The 21,028-nt window shown below is 45.7% G+C and overlaps 1 protein-coding gene across 3 annotated transcripts in view; it reads left to right on the forward strand.

The window, feature by feature from the left end:
• Positions 1-4,385: 4,385 nt before the first annotated feature.
• Positions 4,386-21,028, forward strand: part of LOC133951799 (genetic suppressor element 1-like) — a 41,707-nt gene continuing 25,064 nt past the window's right edge. For 2 of the 3 annotated variants that reach the window (XM_062385979.1, XM_062385997.1), the window contains exons 1-2: positions 18,633-18,851; positions 20,501-20,698. In XM_062385979.1, coding sequence (XP_062241963.1) covers positions 20,503-20,698 — 196 coding nt within the window. In that variant the 5' untranslated portion in view covers positions 18,633-18,851; positions 20,501-20,502. Of the gene's footprint in view, positions 4,630-18,632; positions 18,852-20,500; positions 20,699-21,028 lie in introns of those variants that run through there. The other variant, XM_062385987.1, reaches the window with a different exon arrangement.

Here is a 21,028-nt window from a genome sequence, read left to right on the forward strand (position 1 = left end):
TGGTTTTCCAGATCAATGATGTGTGGCTGGGTGATCGATGTGAGGGCTTAGCGGAGTGGAGAGAGCTAATGGGCAGGTCAGTGGCTCAGACACATCCTGGTTCCCCATGCCTATTACCACTGCGTCTGTTAATAGGCTTCACCACACATCCCCTGTTGCTCTCAGACACACACACACACACACACACGCATACGCACACGCACACGCACACGCACCCTCACACTCACACACACACACACACACACTACCGCCCAGATAATAGAAGCATAGCTCGGAGAGAACAAAATCCAAAGACCTCCCCGCTTTAACCCATACAGCTTCCGCATTTCTCCTTTATTCTTTACTTTAATTATTTCCCTGTTCTTTTCTGAGGCCTTTCCTATGTTTTCAGCTTTGGAGCCAGACCAGACCATGGGGGGGAACCATGTGCTGCATGTGTATGTATGTAATTAAGGGCAGTGGGGGAGAAAAGCAGCATATTTACAGTAATGGAAGGAACTGTGAAAGAGATTTCTTTTCAACCCTCAACACATCTCCTCACAGTCTTTTCTCGCACAAGCGTCGTAAAGACAACCCATCCCCTGCATTTCTTTACGTGCATAACATTTTAAGGTGTGTTAAGATATAGTTTGTTGCAAGGACATTATTATTACTATTTAATTAAATTGTAAATTCATGCCCAATAAACTGGTAAATAAAGACATTATCTTTCGAAATGAGATAGGTGTGCACAGCTGGGTGGTAACAGTGATGACAGCGTGTCAGTCAGCGAGGTAGATAACAACACAGGGCGTCACTCTTCCTCGTTATTTCTCCCTTTTCTGGATTTCTTTCCATCCACTCCTCTGTCTCCTTCTTGCTTAAACTGTCACTTTGCGTAGCCCCTCGTCTCGCCTTCTGGGTGGGGTCTGATTTGCATGTTAATTACCTCTATCACCTTAATTTCATATCTGCCTGTGAAGAACGTGCAGCACACACCCAAGAGGTATAGCATATGCCCTGCAGCCCTCACTCAGTCATGCACATATGCACATTGGTTTGCGTCAGAATTTTTAAGTGTTCGAGGTACAAGTCAAAACAGTGGGGGAGATTAAACAAGGTCAGAGAGGGAGCTGCTTTGCCTTTGCCATAACTTGTCTCCCCATGGCAAAGGCTCAGAGACCTGCCACTTGTGATCCACATAACAGGGGCGAAGCAGGAGATGTGTGTGTTTGAAGGGGTGTGTGTGTGTGTGTGTGTGTGTGTGTGTGTGTACGATTTGTCTTTGAGATGATTGCGGGCTTCAACATTGGAGGTGAATGAGACATTTTTTTTAGATGCTGATTGGAGGAAAGTGCATGCTTCCATGGAGCAGGGCAATTCATCTGCCAGACCCTCCTCAACACTATATATTCAGAATATATATATTAAGTGTATGCATACTCACATACAGTGTTTGCCTGATGTCGACACAACAAACTTGCACACAGCAGTTTACTGCGTAGAGCAGCAGTGAGTTCTGACCTTATAAGATTTGCGATTCCATCATTTTAAGAAATCACTTTTATATACACACACACTTGCTCGCCTTCTCAGAAATGCAACAAGGCTGTGTCTCTTGTGGCTGATAGATTGTAATGAATGTAACAGCAGTCAGATCCTTCAAAAGCCTCTCAAAAGCTTAAGCCCCTTTATTAAATTAAGCTAACGATGCCTAAGGCCAGGTCCGCTGCAGAGGAAGAGGGGGAGAGGAGGGAGACAGAGACAGAGAGCGAAAGTGAGAGAGGGAGGGAGGTTGTGCATAAGGAAGTAAAGGCTGCAGAGATAAGGAGGAGGAGGAGATGGAGGAGGAGGGGTCAATGTTAAGAGCGAGAATGTGAAATGTGTGAGTGTGTGTGCGGGGTGGGGGTGTTCAGTATCAAAAGGAAGAAGCTGGAGGAGGTACAGCAGGATGGCTGGAAAGAGGACACGAGGAGGAGCAGAGGAATACTCTGCAGCCTCCCTCCGTTGTACAGTGGTGCACCTGGGGCGAGAGGAGGACGAGTAATTAGGTAAAGGTTCATTGTGGGAGATACACAGTGCAACAGTGTGTTTTTGAAAGTGTGTGTGAACGTGTGTCAAGAACCGGAGACGAAAAATATAAATGTTTAATATCTCTAATACAGTTTATGATGGGGCAATCCTTTTTGTTCTTTATAATACTTTTTTAAAGATACTTTTTGGACCTTTCGTCCTTTCGCTGTCGTCCAACCTGCGGCTGCTGCAGGACTCAAGCATCAGTAGGTTAAGGCCCCATTTTTAAATCTCATTAGTTCATACATGTTCATAACATTGTGATCAAAAAGCTGAATCTTGTTGTTATTTACAATGGATGAGAAGGTTATATGGTGATAAAAACATATGTATTGATGATCGTGAGTTTCTGAACACGTTTTCACCTGTTCAGGTTTTCAACTGTACTGCACATTAGTGAGATTGTTTGTTTCTATTGTCGTGCTGCTATTGACTTGAAAGAAGTAGGCGTAGAAATAGTCAAAACATTTTCTTTTTGACAAATCCATTAGTCTATTTAATCGAAAAATAATAATCTTCGTTTTTCTCAGTATTCATGTCACTCCACAGAGGAATCAAGTCATGCTGAGGGATCCTGTGCTTATTAAAGACCAGAACGTATTTGTGAATATCATTGTGATGCATGAGATGTGTCTGTGGAACATCGGTAATGACTTTTCTTAATAACAATGACTAATTGCCAGAAATGACTAATACGTCATTTGGTGATTAGCGATGTAGACCATAAAAAGGAGTAATTGACTAAAGATTTCCGAGTCAACTAAGGCGTTTTAATACTCTAAAGACTTGTGATTTGAGGAATTGAACAGAAGGGGGATCCTCGCAGAGATGTGTGTGGGAGCAGCATGTGGATAGACAGCATGGTGGATCAAAAGCCGAGGTCCTGAAGCTCCATCGTTAGTCAGGATATCCTGTCTACTTACTCTCGCTCGCTCTCAGGTCAAACAGGGGTGAGGAGGCCGCTATCACATGTATTATATATTCACTCACATGCAGGAAGGAGACCGATATAATGTGGGGGATGCGGTGTGCATGCATCAGGGTCGTGTTTCTCAGCCCTGCCGGGGCTGCTGTAAGCATGGACAAGTGGGTATGCTGCAGGACAGACACACAATACATAATGAGGCTCGCATTTGATCCAGTGCATCACAGCAATTAGCAGCACACACAGCACAATGTGAGGGAGAGAGAGAGAGAGAGCTCATCCCACTTCCATGAACCACCCCAACCCACCCCACCCCTGCCATCACCTGCTTAATTCGTGTTTTCATCCTTGGCTTTGAGAGAACAACCCGGTCTTTGCTGCTTACAAGTGTGGCTTTGATTTTACAGCCGGTGCAGCCGCTGGTATCTAATCCACAGTAAAACCATTGATAAGCCAGACAGGGGGAGAGGTTGTCAGCTGAGGCTTCTCCGGGCTTTTGGTAGGTGGCTGTCCCCTTGTGGACACTTGATGGAATTACGCTCACTGTATGGTCATGCATATTAGTAATTATAAATACATTAAGGTTTCGTACTCGAAAATCTGCTGATTATTGAAAAAATGTATTAAAGCTTAAGATTCATTCAATTTAAATATTCCCCGGTATGAACAATAAGCCATTTGACCTTTACGATGTTATAGTAGCCCAGCAACTGTTATTGGCCCACAGCTGATCTTCTGTATGAATAATAGTCATATAATATACATATAATACATATTTGGTTAATAATATGCAGAGAGGTTGGTGTAGAGAAGAGAAAGACAGTACAAGGGCAATAATCAGAGTGATCGAGGTTTAAAAAAACGTTCATTTTGCAACGTAGCATCACAAACCTGCAGGAAATGTGGATAAAATCAAAAACATGTTTTTAATAATCGATATATCTAATAAGAAATTGATAAAATAAACATCACTAATTATGCATACTTATTCCTGCAAAAACACCTAATACTGTTCCGTATAATTAGTAATAATTATGTTAATACATAATAAGAATGTATGTAATTTAGTCGCATATTTTCATAATTAAGGAAGGAAGTGACTCTGTCCATCCTGGTCAGAGATGTGTGTGTGAGGGGTGGGGGGGGGCGGGGGTGGGGGTCGGGGTCATTCTTTATCCCATTTGAGGAACAATGCGGGGTCAGCCCTCTGGACTAGAGGCGTGACGGGGTGGAGGTGGGGGGCTGGGGGGGTTGGGAGCAGGTGCTTCTACCCCCCGCCCCCTCTGGCGTGTGTGTGTGTGTTTGTGTGTGTGTGTTTGTGTGTGTGTGTGTGTGTGTGTGTGTGTGCGTGAGTGTGAGTATGTGTGTGAGAGTGAGTGTGTCTGTGTGTCTGTGTGTGTCCGGCCCCCGTCGGAGAGGAAGCCCCACCTCCCGGCTCCCAGCAGCAGCAGCAGCCGGCCGCCTCTCTCCTCCTCTGCCCGGCTCTGCGCTCCGCTCCGTCCCTGTGGCCACGCCGGTCGGAGGTTCCTGACAAAAAGTGAGGTCTCTGCGTTCTGGACGCGAGGGATGGACCCGCGTCTTCGCCGCTGACGGAAGGAGAAGGATTTCTTACTAATTCATAAACACTGGAATAGCCCGTACTTGTTTTTGCGGTGAGTGGTTGTGTGTCTGTGTGTAGTTGTGTTCTCCGACCCGGAGGTTGTTCGTGTGAGCGAGCGAGCGAGCGAGCGAGCGCCCAGCGGAGGGTTCATTGTGTTGAGGAAGTCGCTCCGGTGTCGAGGAAGCGGCTGCGTGTTATTTTGATTGTATTTATATCTCTGAGTATCCGAAGGTCGCGTGCCCGTGTGCGCGTACAGGACTAAAAGAGTCCGCTCCACAGAGAGACGGCGGTTTAAGCGCTTTCTTTTATCCGTCCAGTGTTAATGTGTCACTGGGTTTGAGGGATTTTCACATAATCGTGTTTTAAAATGCAGATTAGCCTGAAGGAGTGAAAGGAATTGCGGCGGGCAACCCCCTCCCCTTTTTTCAAATGAACTTCTTGTAACATTGTTACCGGTGCGCTGTTGTGATTAATATGTAAAGCGCAGCCCGGAGGCTTTTCTGCGTGAAGCCATTTACGTCCACTGGAGGCCCTTTACGTAAAACTGTGTTGTTGGCTTTACTCGTCTGCTAATTCTCAGTCGGCAGTCACGCTGCCTCCATTAATATCACTGGGGCGTCTGGCTGAGCCGACGCCGGCGAGCCGTCCCCTGAACGCACCATTCTCTCCCTATCAGTGTGTGTGCGTGTGTGACTGCCACAGTGACACATGTTGACCATTTGGTGCTCCCGGGTTAAGGGTTTGACCCTTTGTGTGTGTGTGTGTGTGTGTGTTTATGTGTGCACGCGCGTGCATGTGTGCGCGTGGCAGGTGGAGCGCGTTGAATCACTTCCCACGCGCTCCTTCACTTCTCTTTAAGCAGCAGCTTCTGAGTAAACGCTCGCGAACAGACACACACACACAGTCATGTCTTCATGGCTCTCAGAGGACCGTACATTGATTTCCTGAAGAGTCACTCGAACTTTAATCACTACGTGCCTTAACCTAAGATGAACCTAAACTTAACCATAACTTAAACCTTGAAACATGCCTTAACCTTTAAATTCAATAATTTGAGTTATTGGGATTTGTCCCCAAAATGTGACAGTGTAAACAGAACGAGTTCCCCGGAACATGAGTAATACTTGGACCACACACACACACACACACACACACACACACACACACAGTCCTGTCTCCAGAGGACATCACATTGACTTTGTTTTATTTAAACCTGGGTACTTACTCTAACCTGAACTATACTTACCTGCCTAACACCAAACTTAACCTAACCTTACTTCAAATCCTGTCATCGCCCTAATCTAATCATTTACGTTATCGGGACCTGTTTTATTGTGACTTTGTCGAGAGCTAGGTCCCCACAACATGAGTAATCCCTATCGCACAAACACACAGGCACAGGTATCTGGGGTTAGAAATACACACTGCAAACACAGCGATGGAGCAACAGGCTTTTCTGGACACACTTGCGTGTATCTGCAGCCACAGATGTGTTTTAGCTGCGGCTAAGGTTAGTCACAAATACACTGAATTAGAGTGTCCTGTAGTGACACTGTCCCCTGGTGTCTGTCACAGCCCCCGACTGGGGCTGGGGATGGGTCATTCATTACAGAGCCACCTGTCAGGCATGTAACATACCTGCATGGTGTCATTTTGACCATAGCTGTGGTGTCTAGTGCCATTATCACTCGCTGCACCTCACACAGATTACAGTCTTCTCACACATGACCCCGAGCTGGCCCCGGCAGCAGGGCCAGGTACAGAAAAACACATGTTGCCGACATTCACAATTACTGAGGGGACACAATTATTTTCAGGACTTGACAATGGGGGATGTCTTTGTCCTATTTCACTTGTCTCTGACACCATAGGTGTGGTCTTAAGTTTCACCTCCTTGTTTGCCGCTCAACAACAGAAATCTTATTGACACGCTTTTTGGAGATTCGTTTTATTTTGTATATAATATGATCATAAATATTAGTTGTGATTCCAGTTTTGACAATACTTACCTCTCCATGTGACCAAGCGTCTCTTTTTAAGGTGCCCAAAGTTTAAAAGATGATATGGTGTAGATATGGGAATTTGTTTGAGGATTAAATATTTGTTCATAGGCGATTTTGAACATTTTCATCTCCAGCACAGTTGAGCTAAATGAAAAACCAGCCTGACACATGGAACGTGTGATCTCTGCAGTCGTCAGTGATGAGGATCTTGATCCAGATTAAGCCTCGGTGGCGCTGAGCGCTGAGTGCTCTCTGTTTTTGCTTTATCTTCAGTTGAGGTCAAAGCAAAGCTTGAACTCTCACCTCCACCGCTGACGACAGCCAGTGCTACTGCTGCCCTGTTAACTCTTTGATGCAGGACAACCCCCCCCACACACACACACACACACACACTTAACACCCAACACGGCATTTGACCTGCTCATATTAGGCTGCTGTCACCGGATAATCGCTGGTTTTGTGCGTTTCAGCTTTATGTGTCTCATTTGACTCCACCTTTTACAAATATCATACTGATGTAAAGATTCGTTTGTACACCTTCAGAAAACATTAAGAGGATAGATCAGTTGCATAAGTTTTTTCCCTTTTATAAGATCTGCCCGTCTATTGGTGAATAAAAGGAGCTTCTATTCTTGGTTTTTGTCTTTATTTAGGATCCTCTGCTTTTTCATTGAGTTCACAAATTATGTGTTGATTTCCTGGTAGGGATTACACAAGGGGAGGCTTTATTTTTCACGTCCGGGATCTCCTAGTTCGATTCCATGAAAGATAATTACCACTGCCTTCACAGTGTCAAGGCTTCCTAAAACAGGGAGGCGTGAAATGTGCCCTTTTAAGGTCCAAAGCTCTAGAAAGTCTGTGTTTTAGAACTGCGAGCATGTCAAGGATCTGCCGGATTAGGATCAGTCTCTTGTTGTGATGTGAGCTTAAAGGGCTTTTGACCCCTGGCATGGATGTTGACTCGAATAAGAGCTTCAGAGAAGTCACGTGAGAAATATGTATCAAAGTAATGGGAGTGAATTCCGAGGAAGTGTGTGAAGTGTTTGTGCAGACGTGTAGGCTAATGCAATCTGGATATGTGGTATTCCAGAATTGACCTGACAAGAACTCCACCTGAAAAATCCAGCATTTCCAGCAGCTTTGTCTTGAACACATTGTAGATGAAGGCAGCGTAATAGAGTCTTTATTGTTTCACTTAACTGCCACTTAAATGGACCCTTATTTAGTCGAATTGTAATTTTTGATGGCACAGACACCAGTGTAGAGTGTGTGGTCATGTACTATGTTGTTGTTACGTTGCAACAAGTAGTAAATCACATACTCAATGCACACATTGTCTGTGTGATTTACCTTCAAAGGAGACATCCGCTCTGTCCACCCAAATTGATGAGAACAAGTAATCGCAAAAAGTATTGATTTCTCCAAATGGCTTTGACACATTAAGACGAGACTTCTTTCCTAAATTTGAAGTCTTATTGAATTCTTGACCCTGCAAAATTCACAAGGATTTTAAGAGGGCTTTTCATCTTTGAGGAGGGTTGAAGTTTTTAAAAAGAACTTTCATTCTTTATCTGTGCACCAGATTTCATGAAAGGCAAGTTTTCTATCTACGGAGAGAAGTGGACTAAAGTAACAGGAATAAACATACCCTCCTTGGCAGAAGCAATAGAAACTGCGAGTGAGCTGATTCGAGGTGGATTTATCCTCCCTCATCAGACTTACATGTGTCTTATGTGTCAGCACATGATAAGAGTTTAAGATTACTTATGCAAATCTTTCTCTCGGGAGCCGAATTTCTCGCTTCTGATCTGCCTTTCCTTTTTTTTTTTTCTTTGGTGAAGAAGTTGTGGCGACAGCGCCTATACAGGGCTGGCATGTTTTCAGGTGTCGTCGCGCCGTGTGTCGTGCCGCGGTAGCCTGCAGTGCTGTGGGTGTCTGGGGGCTAGACAGCAGCTGTGTTGAGCAGAGTGTTGGTGACAGTTTGTCTGTGGCAACAGCACCTGGCTCTGTTTAGAGAGTGATTAGGAGAGTCCCAAGCAGCTCCCCATACTGTTTACACAAGGAGCCTGGAGTTAAAGGTGACCCACTTTGCATTTCCTTATCAACAGCCCACGTTGATAGCTTTGAATAGCACAGAGTGTAGGGAGGCCTTTGCATGGGTTTACATAGTTCCCTATAGGAGAGAATGGGATGCGTTTAAATGGGTGAGGCCTGGATTTGACTTGCGTTACAACAATGTCCCGGGGTGGTATGAAAATGTGGCCGCGCTCACCACTCTTTTTGTGTGTCACCACCAGAGCAGGGTTTGTTGTGTGGTCGGACTTGCCTGGACACTCCGTCTGCCTCTGTCTCTCCCTTCCCTTTGTCTCTGTCTCGGTTTTCTGTCCTCCTGTCTCCCCAGCTGTAGCTCCCTCCATGTGTCTGTGTCGGTTTCGTGTTAAGCCCTGTTTGACGGCTTCTCCCCTCAGGTTGGAAAGAGTAGGTGTGAGTGATTGTGTGTGTCTAAGCATCCCCTGCGGTGTGTAAAAGCTGGTAGCAGAGGTAAGCTGTAAATGTGATGACCGGTGAAGACAGCTGAACAAACAGGTCATAAAGAATTCATGTGCAGGGAAGACGGACAGACACACAGTGGGGTGGACATACAGATGGATTCATAGGCAGGGGAAGAAGTTGCAGAGAAGATAATATCTGCTGAACTAGAAATTCCGGACTTTTGTTCTCAGGCCTGCAGCTTTTTGCTCCGTATTTAACTGATAAAGCTGCTTTTCACTTTGTGTGTTTGCTCTGTGTATGTGTATGTGTGTGTGTGTGTGTGTGTGTGTGTGTGTGTGTGTGTGTGTGTGTGTGTGTGTGTGTGTGTGTGTGTGTGTGTGTGTGTGTGTGTGTGTGTGTGTGTGTGTGTGTGTGTGTGTGTGTGTGTGTGTGTGTGTGTGTGTGTGTGTGTGTGTGTGTGTGTGTGTGTGTGTGTGTGTGTGTGTGTGAGAGAGCAAGCCTAACCTGCTCCGTAAGCTGTGCCTGTTTAGACTCATGTCCCCATGTCACTCCGCATTGCCATTAAACAGTACTTAATTCATTACCACAAGGTATTTTGTGGTTGTGTGCAAGCTTGTACTTCTTTGTGAGGACCATTTTGAGTCAAGACTGTACAGAGTAAGGGCATTTTGGCCGCTCCTCACTATTTTGAGGCTTAAAACTTGCTTTTACCTCCGCCAAGGCACACAGTCCCCTTATGGAAACACATTTAAACGCCCTGAACATGCCTGATTATTTTTTAATCAGGACCCATGAATTTTTCTCTGAGAAATCAATGAAAATTATAACATTGTGCTATCTCAAAATGTCAAAAAAACGTATCCCTGGATTTCGCTCTCACATGCCGATCTGCACGACCAAATATTCCCTGAACCCATTCCTCAACCCAGGTTTTTAATCTCTCAAATATTAACTTTATATGGAAATTTTGTCATAAATGACACATTACAGAAATGCATGGCTATAGACAATACTGGCAACTACAATAAAACTTGTTAGACACTGCGTCAAACATCGGCCTGATATCTAATAATTGCAGGAGGGGGTTGTGGGGATGGTATGTAAACAAGGGCTGGTCCCAAACTGCGTTCAAAATCAGTTATTACAGTTAGTCTCTGTACACCTGCTGGTTCACAGAAAGTCAATGCATTTTGACCCCAATGTGTAGACTGGAGCCTCTCTGTACCGCCGCGCTGCCTACATGAAACATCGCTCAGCTTTATCTCAACGTTTACCTCCACGTGTAGAGAGACACGTAGAGACACTTAGAGATAGGCCGTCAAAATGAAAACAGGCTTGGCTTGAATCTAGATTTAGGAGTGTGTCTCTGGTATTTGTTTAATTGGCCGTGGTTTGTAGGGCTGAATGTAGATATGAATGTGCAAAACTGAATTTCCTCTTCCTGGACAACAAACTAGCCAACTATCTGTAGGGGTAGAAGTGTATGCAGCAAGCAGAAGTTAACAAGCACCTATTTCGATTCAATAGACACACAAATGAATCAGCTTTTTTCTCTTTCTTGTAATTTCGCTCGATTTCTTAAAGGGACCGATGATAAGAGCTCCTCAAGTCACACTTTCTCTTTCTCTGTATTGCCGAGACCCGGTTCCCAGAACTACGCAGACACGCTCTCCAAGCCAGTGTGACTTCATTTAGCAGCTCGGCACTGGAGTAATCAGCAGCAAGTTTTCCACAATGTTAACTCTGTTTGTATTCTCCATCTCCACTTTTGATTAAATTATCTGAGGGGAACTGAAAGAAGAGAAAAAAAGAGAAAAAAGCTTCCTATTCACTCAAGTCAGTCTTGCTACATTTACCAGACCAAAGCATGTTCTAGATATCTTTAGATTGTGTGTGTGTTTCTTTGTGTGTTTGTGCGTAGCTGATGTTTGCCGCTGTCGTTGTCATACCGCAGGGCCTGATAAGCTCTGGCCAAACAAACACAACGCAGGCAACATGAGAGCAGCAGATAAGAGATTCATACACACACTCTGTTCAGACCATACTTGACTATTGCCCTCACCAAATAGGGCCTCTTTCATTCAGAATTTTTGTGTTGCGTGTGTGTCAGCACGTATCATATAGTGTGCGTCTGTGTCCATCTGTCTTGTCTTTGTGCATTTTTCATGTCAGTCTCTCACTGTATAACCCAGCATTGTGCTAAAGGCTACTCCTCAACAAAGCCCTTTTCTTTTGCTATCACATCATCATCTCTCTCTTTGCCTCTATCTGTCTGCTTCTGTCTCTCAGAGGACGTCTGCCTCTCTCGCTTCCTCCGTTTCCCTCCCTCTCTCCCTCTCTCGCTCTCTCTCTCTCTCTCTCTCCGAGATATCTGCTACATCAGCTGACTGTCATATTGTGTGTGTCTGTTTGTTAGCGTGCCTCCTTGTGTATGAGAGCAAGGTCAGATATGCGCCTGAAGAAGTGAAGTGGGTCTTGTGGTCATTTGTTTTAATCGCTCATGGACGGCGCTGCGGGCCTGTGTCGGCGGAGGCCACAGTTGCCATGTGAAAGAGGGCTCTCACAGGAGGTGTCGTTGCCAGGTAGATTTGTTTTTTGCTGGCTGGTATTTGCACAACTACAGGGAATCCATCTTGGGCTCTGGCCCCTTTTTTATTTCTGTTCATATCACGGTTTCACATCTTCCACGTGTTGTCTCTTTTCTCAGTTTCAGATCAACCACATGCGTTTTCTTTTTGCACTGCAACGGACAATGCATCGCAATTAATTCAATCGAATTTGAACGCAACGCAATTTAGCTGTAGTTAAAATCTTTTGAAGAACTGCATTTTGGAAACTGTTAAGTAAGGTTGCAACAAGCAAATATTTTCATTATTGATTTTTTGGCAGATATATGTTTGTTTTTTTCAATCCTAGAGCCTAACCCCTTATCTGTTGATGAAAATGAGACTTAACATAATTGACTTCAACGATCAAATGCCTGTCAAAGTAGTTGTTGATTGTTTGATCCATTAATTCATTTATCATTTCAGTTCTACTCTTAAGCAAAAATTATGTCAGGCCTGTTGAAACTGTGCATATTTATCTTCATATTTTCCTGCCTATAGGCTCCTTTTCAAAGATAGGTCAATGATTCATCTTCTTTATTTTTGAACGGCACAGATTCCACCGTTCACGTCATTTTAACTGTTTTGACCCGTAACATGTTTTTAAGTTATATCATTTTCAATGAGCTTCTATTTAGTCTTATTGGCTACTCGCTGAAATGTGTGGCTATGGCGACATCGCGTTGTCTCCAGCGGACCCAGAGGAAAAGAGGCTCACTCATCAGACTGAACAACATCCACCTCGTCAGACATGTACGAGCAGGAGCACACACTCGTTACACCAATTACAAGATTTCAACAGGGCAACTCACAGCAGCCGGACCCTGCAATGGAAAGTCAAGTGTGTGCGGTGCGTGTGTCGGTAGCCTGTGTGTGTGTGTGTGTGTGTGTATCTGCGTTCGTGTGCGATGAAGTCTCTTAGGAGTAGGGAGCCATGCAGAGTACTTGGAGTGCTAATTAGGCAGCCACAACCCAGCAGAGTACATCACAGGGAGAATAGAGGGGAGAGGGAGAGAGGATGAAGAAAGGAGTGTGTGGGGAAGCCGGCAAAAAACAGCACTCATCTCCTGAGGTGGCTTGCGAAGTGAGAGATGAGGAGGGAAGAAAGGGAGGATGTTGAAAGACGATAACAACCGAAATATGTTGCATGTAGTGATGTCTACAGGCGCGGAGGGGTTGACAGTGGTGAACAATAGGGTTTATCTGGCCGTGTGGGACATGAAATACAGGCTGTCTGTGTGGATGTACACGTTGGTGTGGCTGAAGGTTCACCAAAGACTATCACAGGTGCAAAAACCATGATAAGCTCCATGGCAGCCCCTCTTTTTTATGTGTGCCTTCTTCTATTTGTGTTTTGGGTTCACGTGAAGTCATCTGTCAATCCTCTCCGAGAGCAACACTGCCGTGTTTTCCTTTTTTCTCTGTAGCAGGTGATTAAAAGAGAGAGTCAGTGATGATGAGGATGATGAGGATGATAATGAGTCCGCGCTTCCTCCCCTGCCAGTGGAACAGCTGGGCTGGGGTTGAGGCTGGCCCTCACATCAGGGGAGTGGCAGGGCTGCTTCCCCCTCAGCGAGAGGCTACAGAGGGGCACAGCCTCACAGGCAGCAGCTTGACTCCCGGGGCATGGACCACAAAGAGCCAGAGACGCAGACAGAAGGCACTTACGTATGTCTGTTTGTGTGACTGTGTGTGTGTGTTCACACACTACCAAGCAGCGTTGTGAAGCGTAACCAGACTGTTCTGTCGTACGCCCACACCGGTGTCTCAGAGAACTCAGCCACACACTCGGCAGATGACATGCGCGCACACACACACACACACGCAACACAAGGAACCCCGACCACAGTCGCTATGTAATTAACAGACATAGGAAATTGTGCTGCTGGGGTGGATGAGTCGGATGCATGGAGGAGGAGAGCAGGGGAAATAATCCTGGCTCGTGCCTACCCTCAAGACACACGCGGTGTCTCTGTTTTTGTGAGTGTGTGCGTTTGTGTGTTGAAAGAGAGCAAGGTGAAGAGAGGGGGAGAGCGATGCCGGCTGGTCTTTTGAAATCTCAGTGTTTTTGTTGCGAGCTGCTGGCAGGCAGGTTGGAGATCGAGTGGAAGAGAGGAAGAGAAGCGGGAGGTGAGGGATGAATAATAAGGTGTGCGCTCACATGCACACCCACATGCCGCCGTATCATTTAAAGCCGCTCAAGGTAAAAGAGGCAGACTGCTCTCTTTCCTCCGTGTGTGTGTGTGTGTGTGTGTTTAGTCAAGACAGTGAGAGTGAGCCAGGTCAGAGGGAGATGTACTCTGTTCTCTGTTCTCTGCTGTAGCTCTATAATGGAGGCCTGCTGTATAATGACATCTCAGACAGAGGCAATAATGTGTGTGTGTGTGTCTCAGCTTTTTCATTGATCTGTGCCTCTTTGTCTCCCTTTTCTTGTTCTCTCATTTAGTCTTTCCATTCCCTCATTCTCCAGTGGAATTGTTCACTTTGATTCCTCAACTCAGCAGCCTTAATGCTGCCGTTTCAGGGTTTCTCTGATATCAAATTTTCTCTTGGGGGTGAAGTAAAAGAGCTGGCACGCATGCGCACAGGCTGGAGTTAGCAGGTGTGCACACATGCAGGCACACACACATCTTATTCTACGGTGCCTCGGGGTAGATTGCTCTGACATCTCATCTCAGAAGTCAAACAAACTTGGAACTACCCAGGCAGGTTTATCCTGCTGTGGTCCTGGATACTGTGTGAGTGTGCGTGTGCGTGTGCGTGTGTGCATCCACAAGAATGACAGTATGCCATACATCTGTTTAGGCCCTTACAGTCTAAGTCTAGGCCCTAACATTCTTGTGTATGAGCATTTATAGCTTTTTTTTAAGCCAGGTTCCTGTTTTTCTTATTTAATCTATAGGAACCACCTATCAGCCGATGTTCTTCCTTTTATTCTGTTATCCCACCTTCAGAGGCTTCTTATGGATACTGTACATGAGCTCTATTTATAGACAGTGTATCACTTAAGTAGAGTCCAAATTCAGCGGCCGTATCCATTTTGGGGAATTTTTAACATGTGTACTGTTAGCTGGTCGGCTGAGTACTAACATTAGCCTTGTCTTGCCGTCATTACCACTGAAAAACAGTCTGTCACTGTAGTTCAAGGAATCATGGGATATGTTGGGCTGTGAAGGATCCACCCGGTGGAGCCTCCATTGCTCTGGGGTAGAAGCATATGTCCGCCACATTTGGAAGAGCCTTCGATTTGATACAGCTTAGTGTTTTCTGCTGTGACTCTGGTCTGCAAATGTGGCTTCGGAAGGATGCAGCCACCGAATTGAGACACAGCTTTAAAGTGTTGCTCTTGTCAGCCACAGACTCTACATGCTTCCTGCTTTTTTGCAGGCAGTTCTACTTGCTGTCTTTTTTAAAGCTCACTTAAGGTTGAAGCACAGTTATACGGATGTGGTGGTGGCTATTGTTCCCATATTACATCCTGTTTTGCTGGGTTGGTTTCATGCATATTGCTGCATCACTGGCATTTTAGACACCCCCGTTTTTCTGCCTTCAGTCAGAAGTTTCCCTCAGGCTGACTCCCCTTGTATCGGTGGTACAGCTACTTACTCTGAATCAGCTAAGCGGATGGTCGACCTTCATGTCTGAAGACCTGTCCTCTGCTGCTACCGGTCACTGTGATCGGAGATCATGATCTGAATTACAAGGAGGTTTTCAGGCATGGCTTAATATGTCCCTTATCTTGATGATATGATGTGGCTGCTTATCACACACTTACATCACATCCAGCTTCTCAACTCACCATATCTTGTTTTCTAGTCTTCTTCCTTGCAGTATTTAAAACTGGTCTGCTGACCAAAAAATATAACAATATCCACCTCACAACACGTAACATCAGTTGATTGGTTATCATCGTCACAAATTGGGCTTATCTTACGGTTGCTGCTTCACAATAAAAGTCCTACCGGTCGACTGATAGTGATAACGATTTAAAGTGATGCAGCATTAAGAGCTTGTTTGATAACAGCTCTGAAAACAATGAGGATGCAATTAGTTAGAGTGGAGCAAAACATTGAACCATGCCGCGGCTACACTGACGGTACAGAAGTATTTGGAAGCTGCTATTCACAGCTCGGCAACACTTTTAGAAATGGTGCTTTAGTCGCCTGCTCCGCACATGTGGAGCCAACCAGTATATTTCAATGACATGTTCATTGCTCATCTGAGGGCAGACACTGACTGGTTTGGCTGGAAAAAGAGACATCTGCTGCTCCAGTGAAGAGAGGCATGGATACTCAGTGTAGTTATCGGCAGGACAGTGTGAAGTGTACTGTTGGACTTGATCAAGCCAGGTTGGTGGCTGGATCCGATAAATTGGCCAGCAGCACTGTGCAGCTAGTTTTAACGAGCTGATAGGCAAATCCCTTCCTGGTTAAAGATTAACCAATCGCTAGAGCTGCCGCTGCATTATCTCCCTACTGGCCGGGGCATACAGGAGCCAAGAGGATTTACTTTATACGCTGGTGTGTGTGTGAGAGAGAGTAATCTGCATTCCAACCAGCCACAGGGTGGAACTGTGTGTCAGTGTGTTTGTTTGACTATAGAGTTCATGATCGGCTTTAGTCCCAGCAGGGTGTTAAAACTGTGAGTTTTACTCTATGCCATTTAGCAGTCAATCTGCTGTGTGTGTGTGTTTGTGTCTGTGTGCGTGTGTGTGTGTGTGCGTGCTGTGTGTTTGTGTGTGCGAGTACGGGCGGATCATGTTTGTATGTGGTTTGTTGTAATCGGCATTCCTTTTTTTGTCAGGGCTTTGTTTTGTTTTCCCTCAGGGCGTAACAGCATTCAAAGGGTTAATTGCATCAGGAAGTTTGCTGTGTAACTGACTTCTCAGGGTTGTCTGCAAAAAAAATTCAGCTTTTGCGATAAATTGATGCACGCTTTGTCCATTTTCGTAATGCGCAGCCACATCGATTTAAAATCAAATTTTTGTTTTTGTTTATTGCTGGATTAAACGATTTTGGCATATGCTGTTTCATTACTGAGGTCTCCCTTGTGATTAACTGGGAGACGATGCCATCTGCTGGATGTTTGAGGAACGTAGAGTCTGAGCCCACATGGATAGGTGACTGAGCGAGTGTGTTGAAACTGAGTGATGTTGAGAGGCGGAGGCAGGCTCACTTATCTGGAAATTCATAAGACGTTACTCATCCTGGGTGGCGTAGATCATGCGATTTATCATTATTCAGAAAGGAGTACCTAGACTTGCATGGCTTGTGTTTTTTTCAGTTTAGAAAGAAAAGTAGAAACAAGAGAAGAGAGAGAGCTGTTGCTTGTCGACAACATGCACCAGCGAAACCTTAGTACTATCATTGATTTTCACTTAATCTCACAGGGCTTGTTTTAATTTACAGTCCATTGAAGTAGGAATGTTATACCAAACCATTCTTATTGTAGGTGCTAAATGAAAACAGCTTTCTTTTGGAGCTCTTGGAGCTTTCAGCTGTTTGTGTCTCGACACCTTTGTTAGAAGCTGCAATATCTCCTAGTATCTTTGAATCCTTGATTTCTTAGCCTCTTGCTACATGAGACATCTCTGAGGGCAGAGCGATTTAAGAGACTGTAGCAGCAAAGTCAGATTTGAACCTGTGATATTGGTCAAACACCACGACGCCCCATGAGCTGCACTTCTCCTTTTGAGGTGCACCCGAAGGGGCATACAGGGCTATGCTAGCACCTAAAACCCCTGTGGCGTGATATGGTCCGCTGCTACAGCTGAGACGAACGCCATCAATTCAAACAGCAAAGAGACTCCCTTTCTCCAAAAGCAGCAGGATGATCTGTATGATGCTCAACAGGAAAGGGGGTAGAGGAGAGACACAAACACGTGGGCAGAAGTTGGCGGCCCTGCGTTTCTAGTCGGGCGGGGGGTCCAGACCATAGAGGAGCTTTGTGGAAAGGTGGCCTCTGGCAACATCGCTGGCCACCGTGCAGCTTCACCCCCGAGATCATTTCTCTCGCTGTCATCGCTCTTGCTCACTTGCTCCCTCTGCGATCTGAAAAAAAAAAGAAGCAATGAGTGACGGAAGGAGGAAGTGACTAAAGAAACGACTCATTCTCACCCCTGCGATGACAACAGGACCGACAGAGGGGAAGCCAAACCCACGCTTTTATCCCTTTTCTTGAGAAGTCCCCCCCCGACAACGATCACGCAGTTTAGCCTCCTCCACCTTAATAACAAATTCTTGTTATTGTGTAGCGTGTGTTAGCATGTAGCGTCTCTGCGTGTGTACTGTAAAGGTGCACATGCACGTTTTTTGGCCGAACTTCCCTGTTTGTGCTTTCTTTACTTTTACTAGTTCCAATACACTGAGCATTTTCAGGAGTAACAGAACAATGTAAATAAAGTCAAATTGATTTAATTCAGTGAAATACTCAAACACAAAAGGTTTGTCTTTCTGATGCTGTAGGGCTTGACACAGGCCGGGACATGTTGTCTCTCATTCTCTTCCAGTGTCTTTCTTTTTCTGTCTCCAGGAGCGAAGGGTGTCTTACATATTTAACCTAACCCCTGCCATTCGTCTGTGCACATGCACACATGCATACACACTGCCTGTCACTCCTCAGCAATGGGGTCAGATGTGGTGACCGGCTGAACACCCTCCCCTCCTCCTCGGCTCCTCTCCTCCTCTTCTCTCCTCACCCCTCCCCCTCCTCTAGCCTGTATGCATGCCTGTGTCTGTTATCTACAAATGGCTGAGGAATTATAGGTTGAGAGAGGAGGAGGAGGAGTGAGGGAGAGTGTGAGGGGGGGGGGGGGGGGGGGGTGCTGAGGTCATGTGACATCGCAGCAGCTGCTAGGCTAAGAATTTCTGTTTTCTCAGTCAGAGAGAGAGAGAGAGAGAGAGAGAGAGAGCAAGGAGGGGAGAGATAGGCGGCGTGTGTGGTGTGTTGCTTTGTTAGATAAGCTCTAAACGGTCTTTGTGAGCGGCACGGAGAGACAGGAAGACAGGCAGGGAAGAGGGTGGACGGGGCGAGAGCAGATAGACCGAGAGAGAGAGAGAGAGGGGAGCAGGAAGATGGTTTGTGTCCTGTCGCTGGCTGCCGGTGTGTGCTGGGCTGGGCTCAACGTGAAGATGCAGCCGTGGGGGATCCAGGCAGCTCCGTTCCTTTGTGCAGTAAGGAGCTTTGGCCACGCTTTAATCTATGGGGGGGGGGGGGGGGGGGGGGGGGGGGGTCATGAACCACTGCCAGACCTCCGGATGTGTGCCTCTGTGTGTATTTGTGCTCGTCTATTTCTTCTCTCACGTGCATGTGTATCTGTTAGTATTGTGGTTTTGTGTTTGTGTGTGTGGTTGATACAGACTTGAAAGACACTCTGCTCTGTCTCTATCGTGTGTTTTTGTAAAAAGTTTCATGTGTATTTCTTAAACTCTCTTCCCACACTTTTTTTTAACTTTCTCTTAAAAAGAGAAGGATCAGCAGCAGCAGCAGCACTCTTAACATCACCACAAAGTCACATTATTGGACCGGGCAGTCTGTGTCTCTGTGTGTTTGTGTGTGTTTTGCTTGTTTGCCAGTCTCTCAATGGTGCAGTGTGTGTCGTTCAGACAGTACTCATTGTTAATTCCATTATTAATTGTGTGCTGGGTTCATTCAGAGTGCACCGGGTTACAGGGAGGGTACAGGCAGGACAATTTAAGAGGTGTTAGGGAATGTTGTTCCACTCTCTCATGCCTGACGTGCTGCTGTGTGTGTGTGTCTGTCCCCACTAAAACACACACACACATACAGGGTCCTCCGCTCGCTCCTCAGGAGGGCACATTCTCTTTTTATACCCCTGTTACACTCTTTGATATTCTCTGATATAATTCCTCCTGATCTTATTGTGCTATTGATGCACTGTTTGATTGAGAAGTTATTGTGTTAGTCTGCCGTTTTCTCTGAAATCTGATTTAAGTTGAATTCTGAACAAACCCAAGCATGTGTATGTGTTTCTGTGTGTGTGTGTGTGTGTTTGTGTAAACGAAAAACAAGTCTGATTGAATGAGTGGATGAATGAATGTGTTTTCCATGAACATGTAGGACTATCACACAACGCTCTGGCATTTGGGGATTCCACTGGCCGAGGGGCTGTCAACACGGTGTCACCTTTCAACACACACATACACAGGAAGGAAAGGGACAGCCGTCTTAACCCTCCTCACCCCCCCCCCCCCCCCCCCCAGCCCCGCCATCACTGAGCTCTGATAAATCTGAGGCAATAGGATGACAAGAAAGTTTTCAGCAGAATGTTTTAACGTGTTACAAGTGTCAAAAGATGAAATACAGAAATATCCAGCTGGCACGAGTTGTCATTTAAAAAAAAAAAATTGTGATGACACAGAAGTAATAACAAACACTGAGTAGGAAATAGTCCCTCTTGTAGTGTTGGAGCATGCGCAGTTGAGGTGTTGCGTAAACTCTGTGACCATGGTCCTCTCTGGCAGACACACAGCCAGACTGGAGCTCTTTGACCAAGGGAAGGGTGACCTGCCCTTCTCACCTCTCACCTCTGACCCTAAGCCATACAACTAAAGACCCTCAGCGCCTCACACCAACAATCCCCATCCGTCCCAGCTGTCACACACAGATACCCAGCACCACACTCTGTCCTCACTATCAAGTGTTTGCGCGAGCAGCTACGTGCGCTTCAATCTGTTCCCATACATTTGTCCTCATTGGTCTTTTCCACGTCTTGTAGATCATGTGTGTTTCTATAGAGGCCCGAGGGCAGCATTGGATATTAAACCTCTCCCATTCTTTTTTTCCACTGTCCGTTCTGTAGGCATGAGCCATGAGCCAAAGTCACCATCATTAGGAATGATCTCCACGGCAACCCGTACCACGGCGACGGTCAGCCCCCTCACCCCGTCACCTCTCAACGGTTCTATTGTAGCCAATGGAAGCCCGGCTGCACAGTCTTCTCACTCCGGATTCGCTGCAGCCCTCCGTAAACTGGCAAAACAGGCTGAAGAACCTCGAGGTAAAGCCACACAGCCTGTCGGGATGTGACACAAAACATTTGCCTATGGGCACTGTAGAGTTTTAGATCTATGTAACCCATGGCATTTTCATCACAGACAGAATGACAGCACAGTTTGGATGTTGTTGAGTGATGATGAAATGGTCACTATATTTCTGTCTTTAGTCTGATTGAATAGACTGATGTACGCTGGTTGCGCAAGCGTGTGTGTGTTTCCTTTTGTGGCTTTTACTCCGCACATGCATTGGCTGATGATATTAGGTTTATTTGATTACATTTATTATGTATTGAAACAAGCTTACAGGTCATGGTTTGCATTTGGTTTTAGAT

This window comes from Platichthys flesus, chromosome 1, assembly GCF_949316205.1.
Source record: "Platichthys flesus chromosome 1, fPlaFle2.1, whole genome shotgun sequence".
Classification (NCBI taxonomy): Eukaryota; Metazoa; Chordata; class Actinopteri; order Pleuronectiformes; family Pleuronectidae; genus Platichthys; species Platichthys flesus.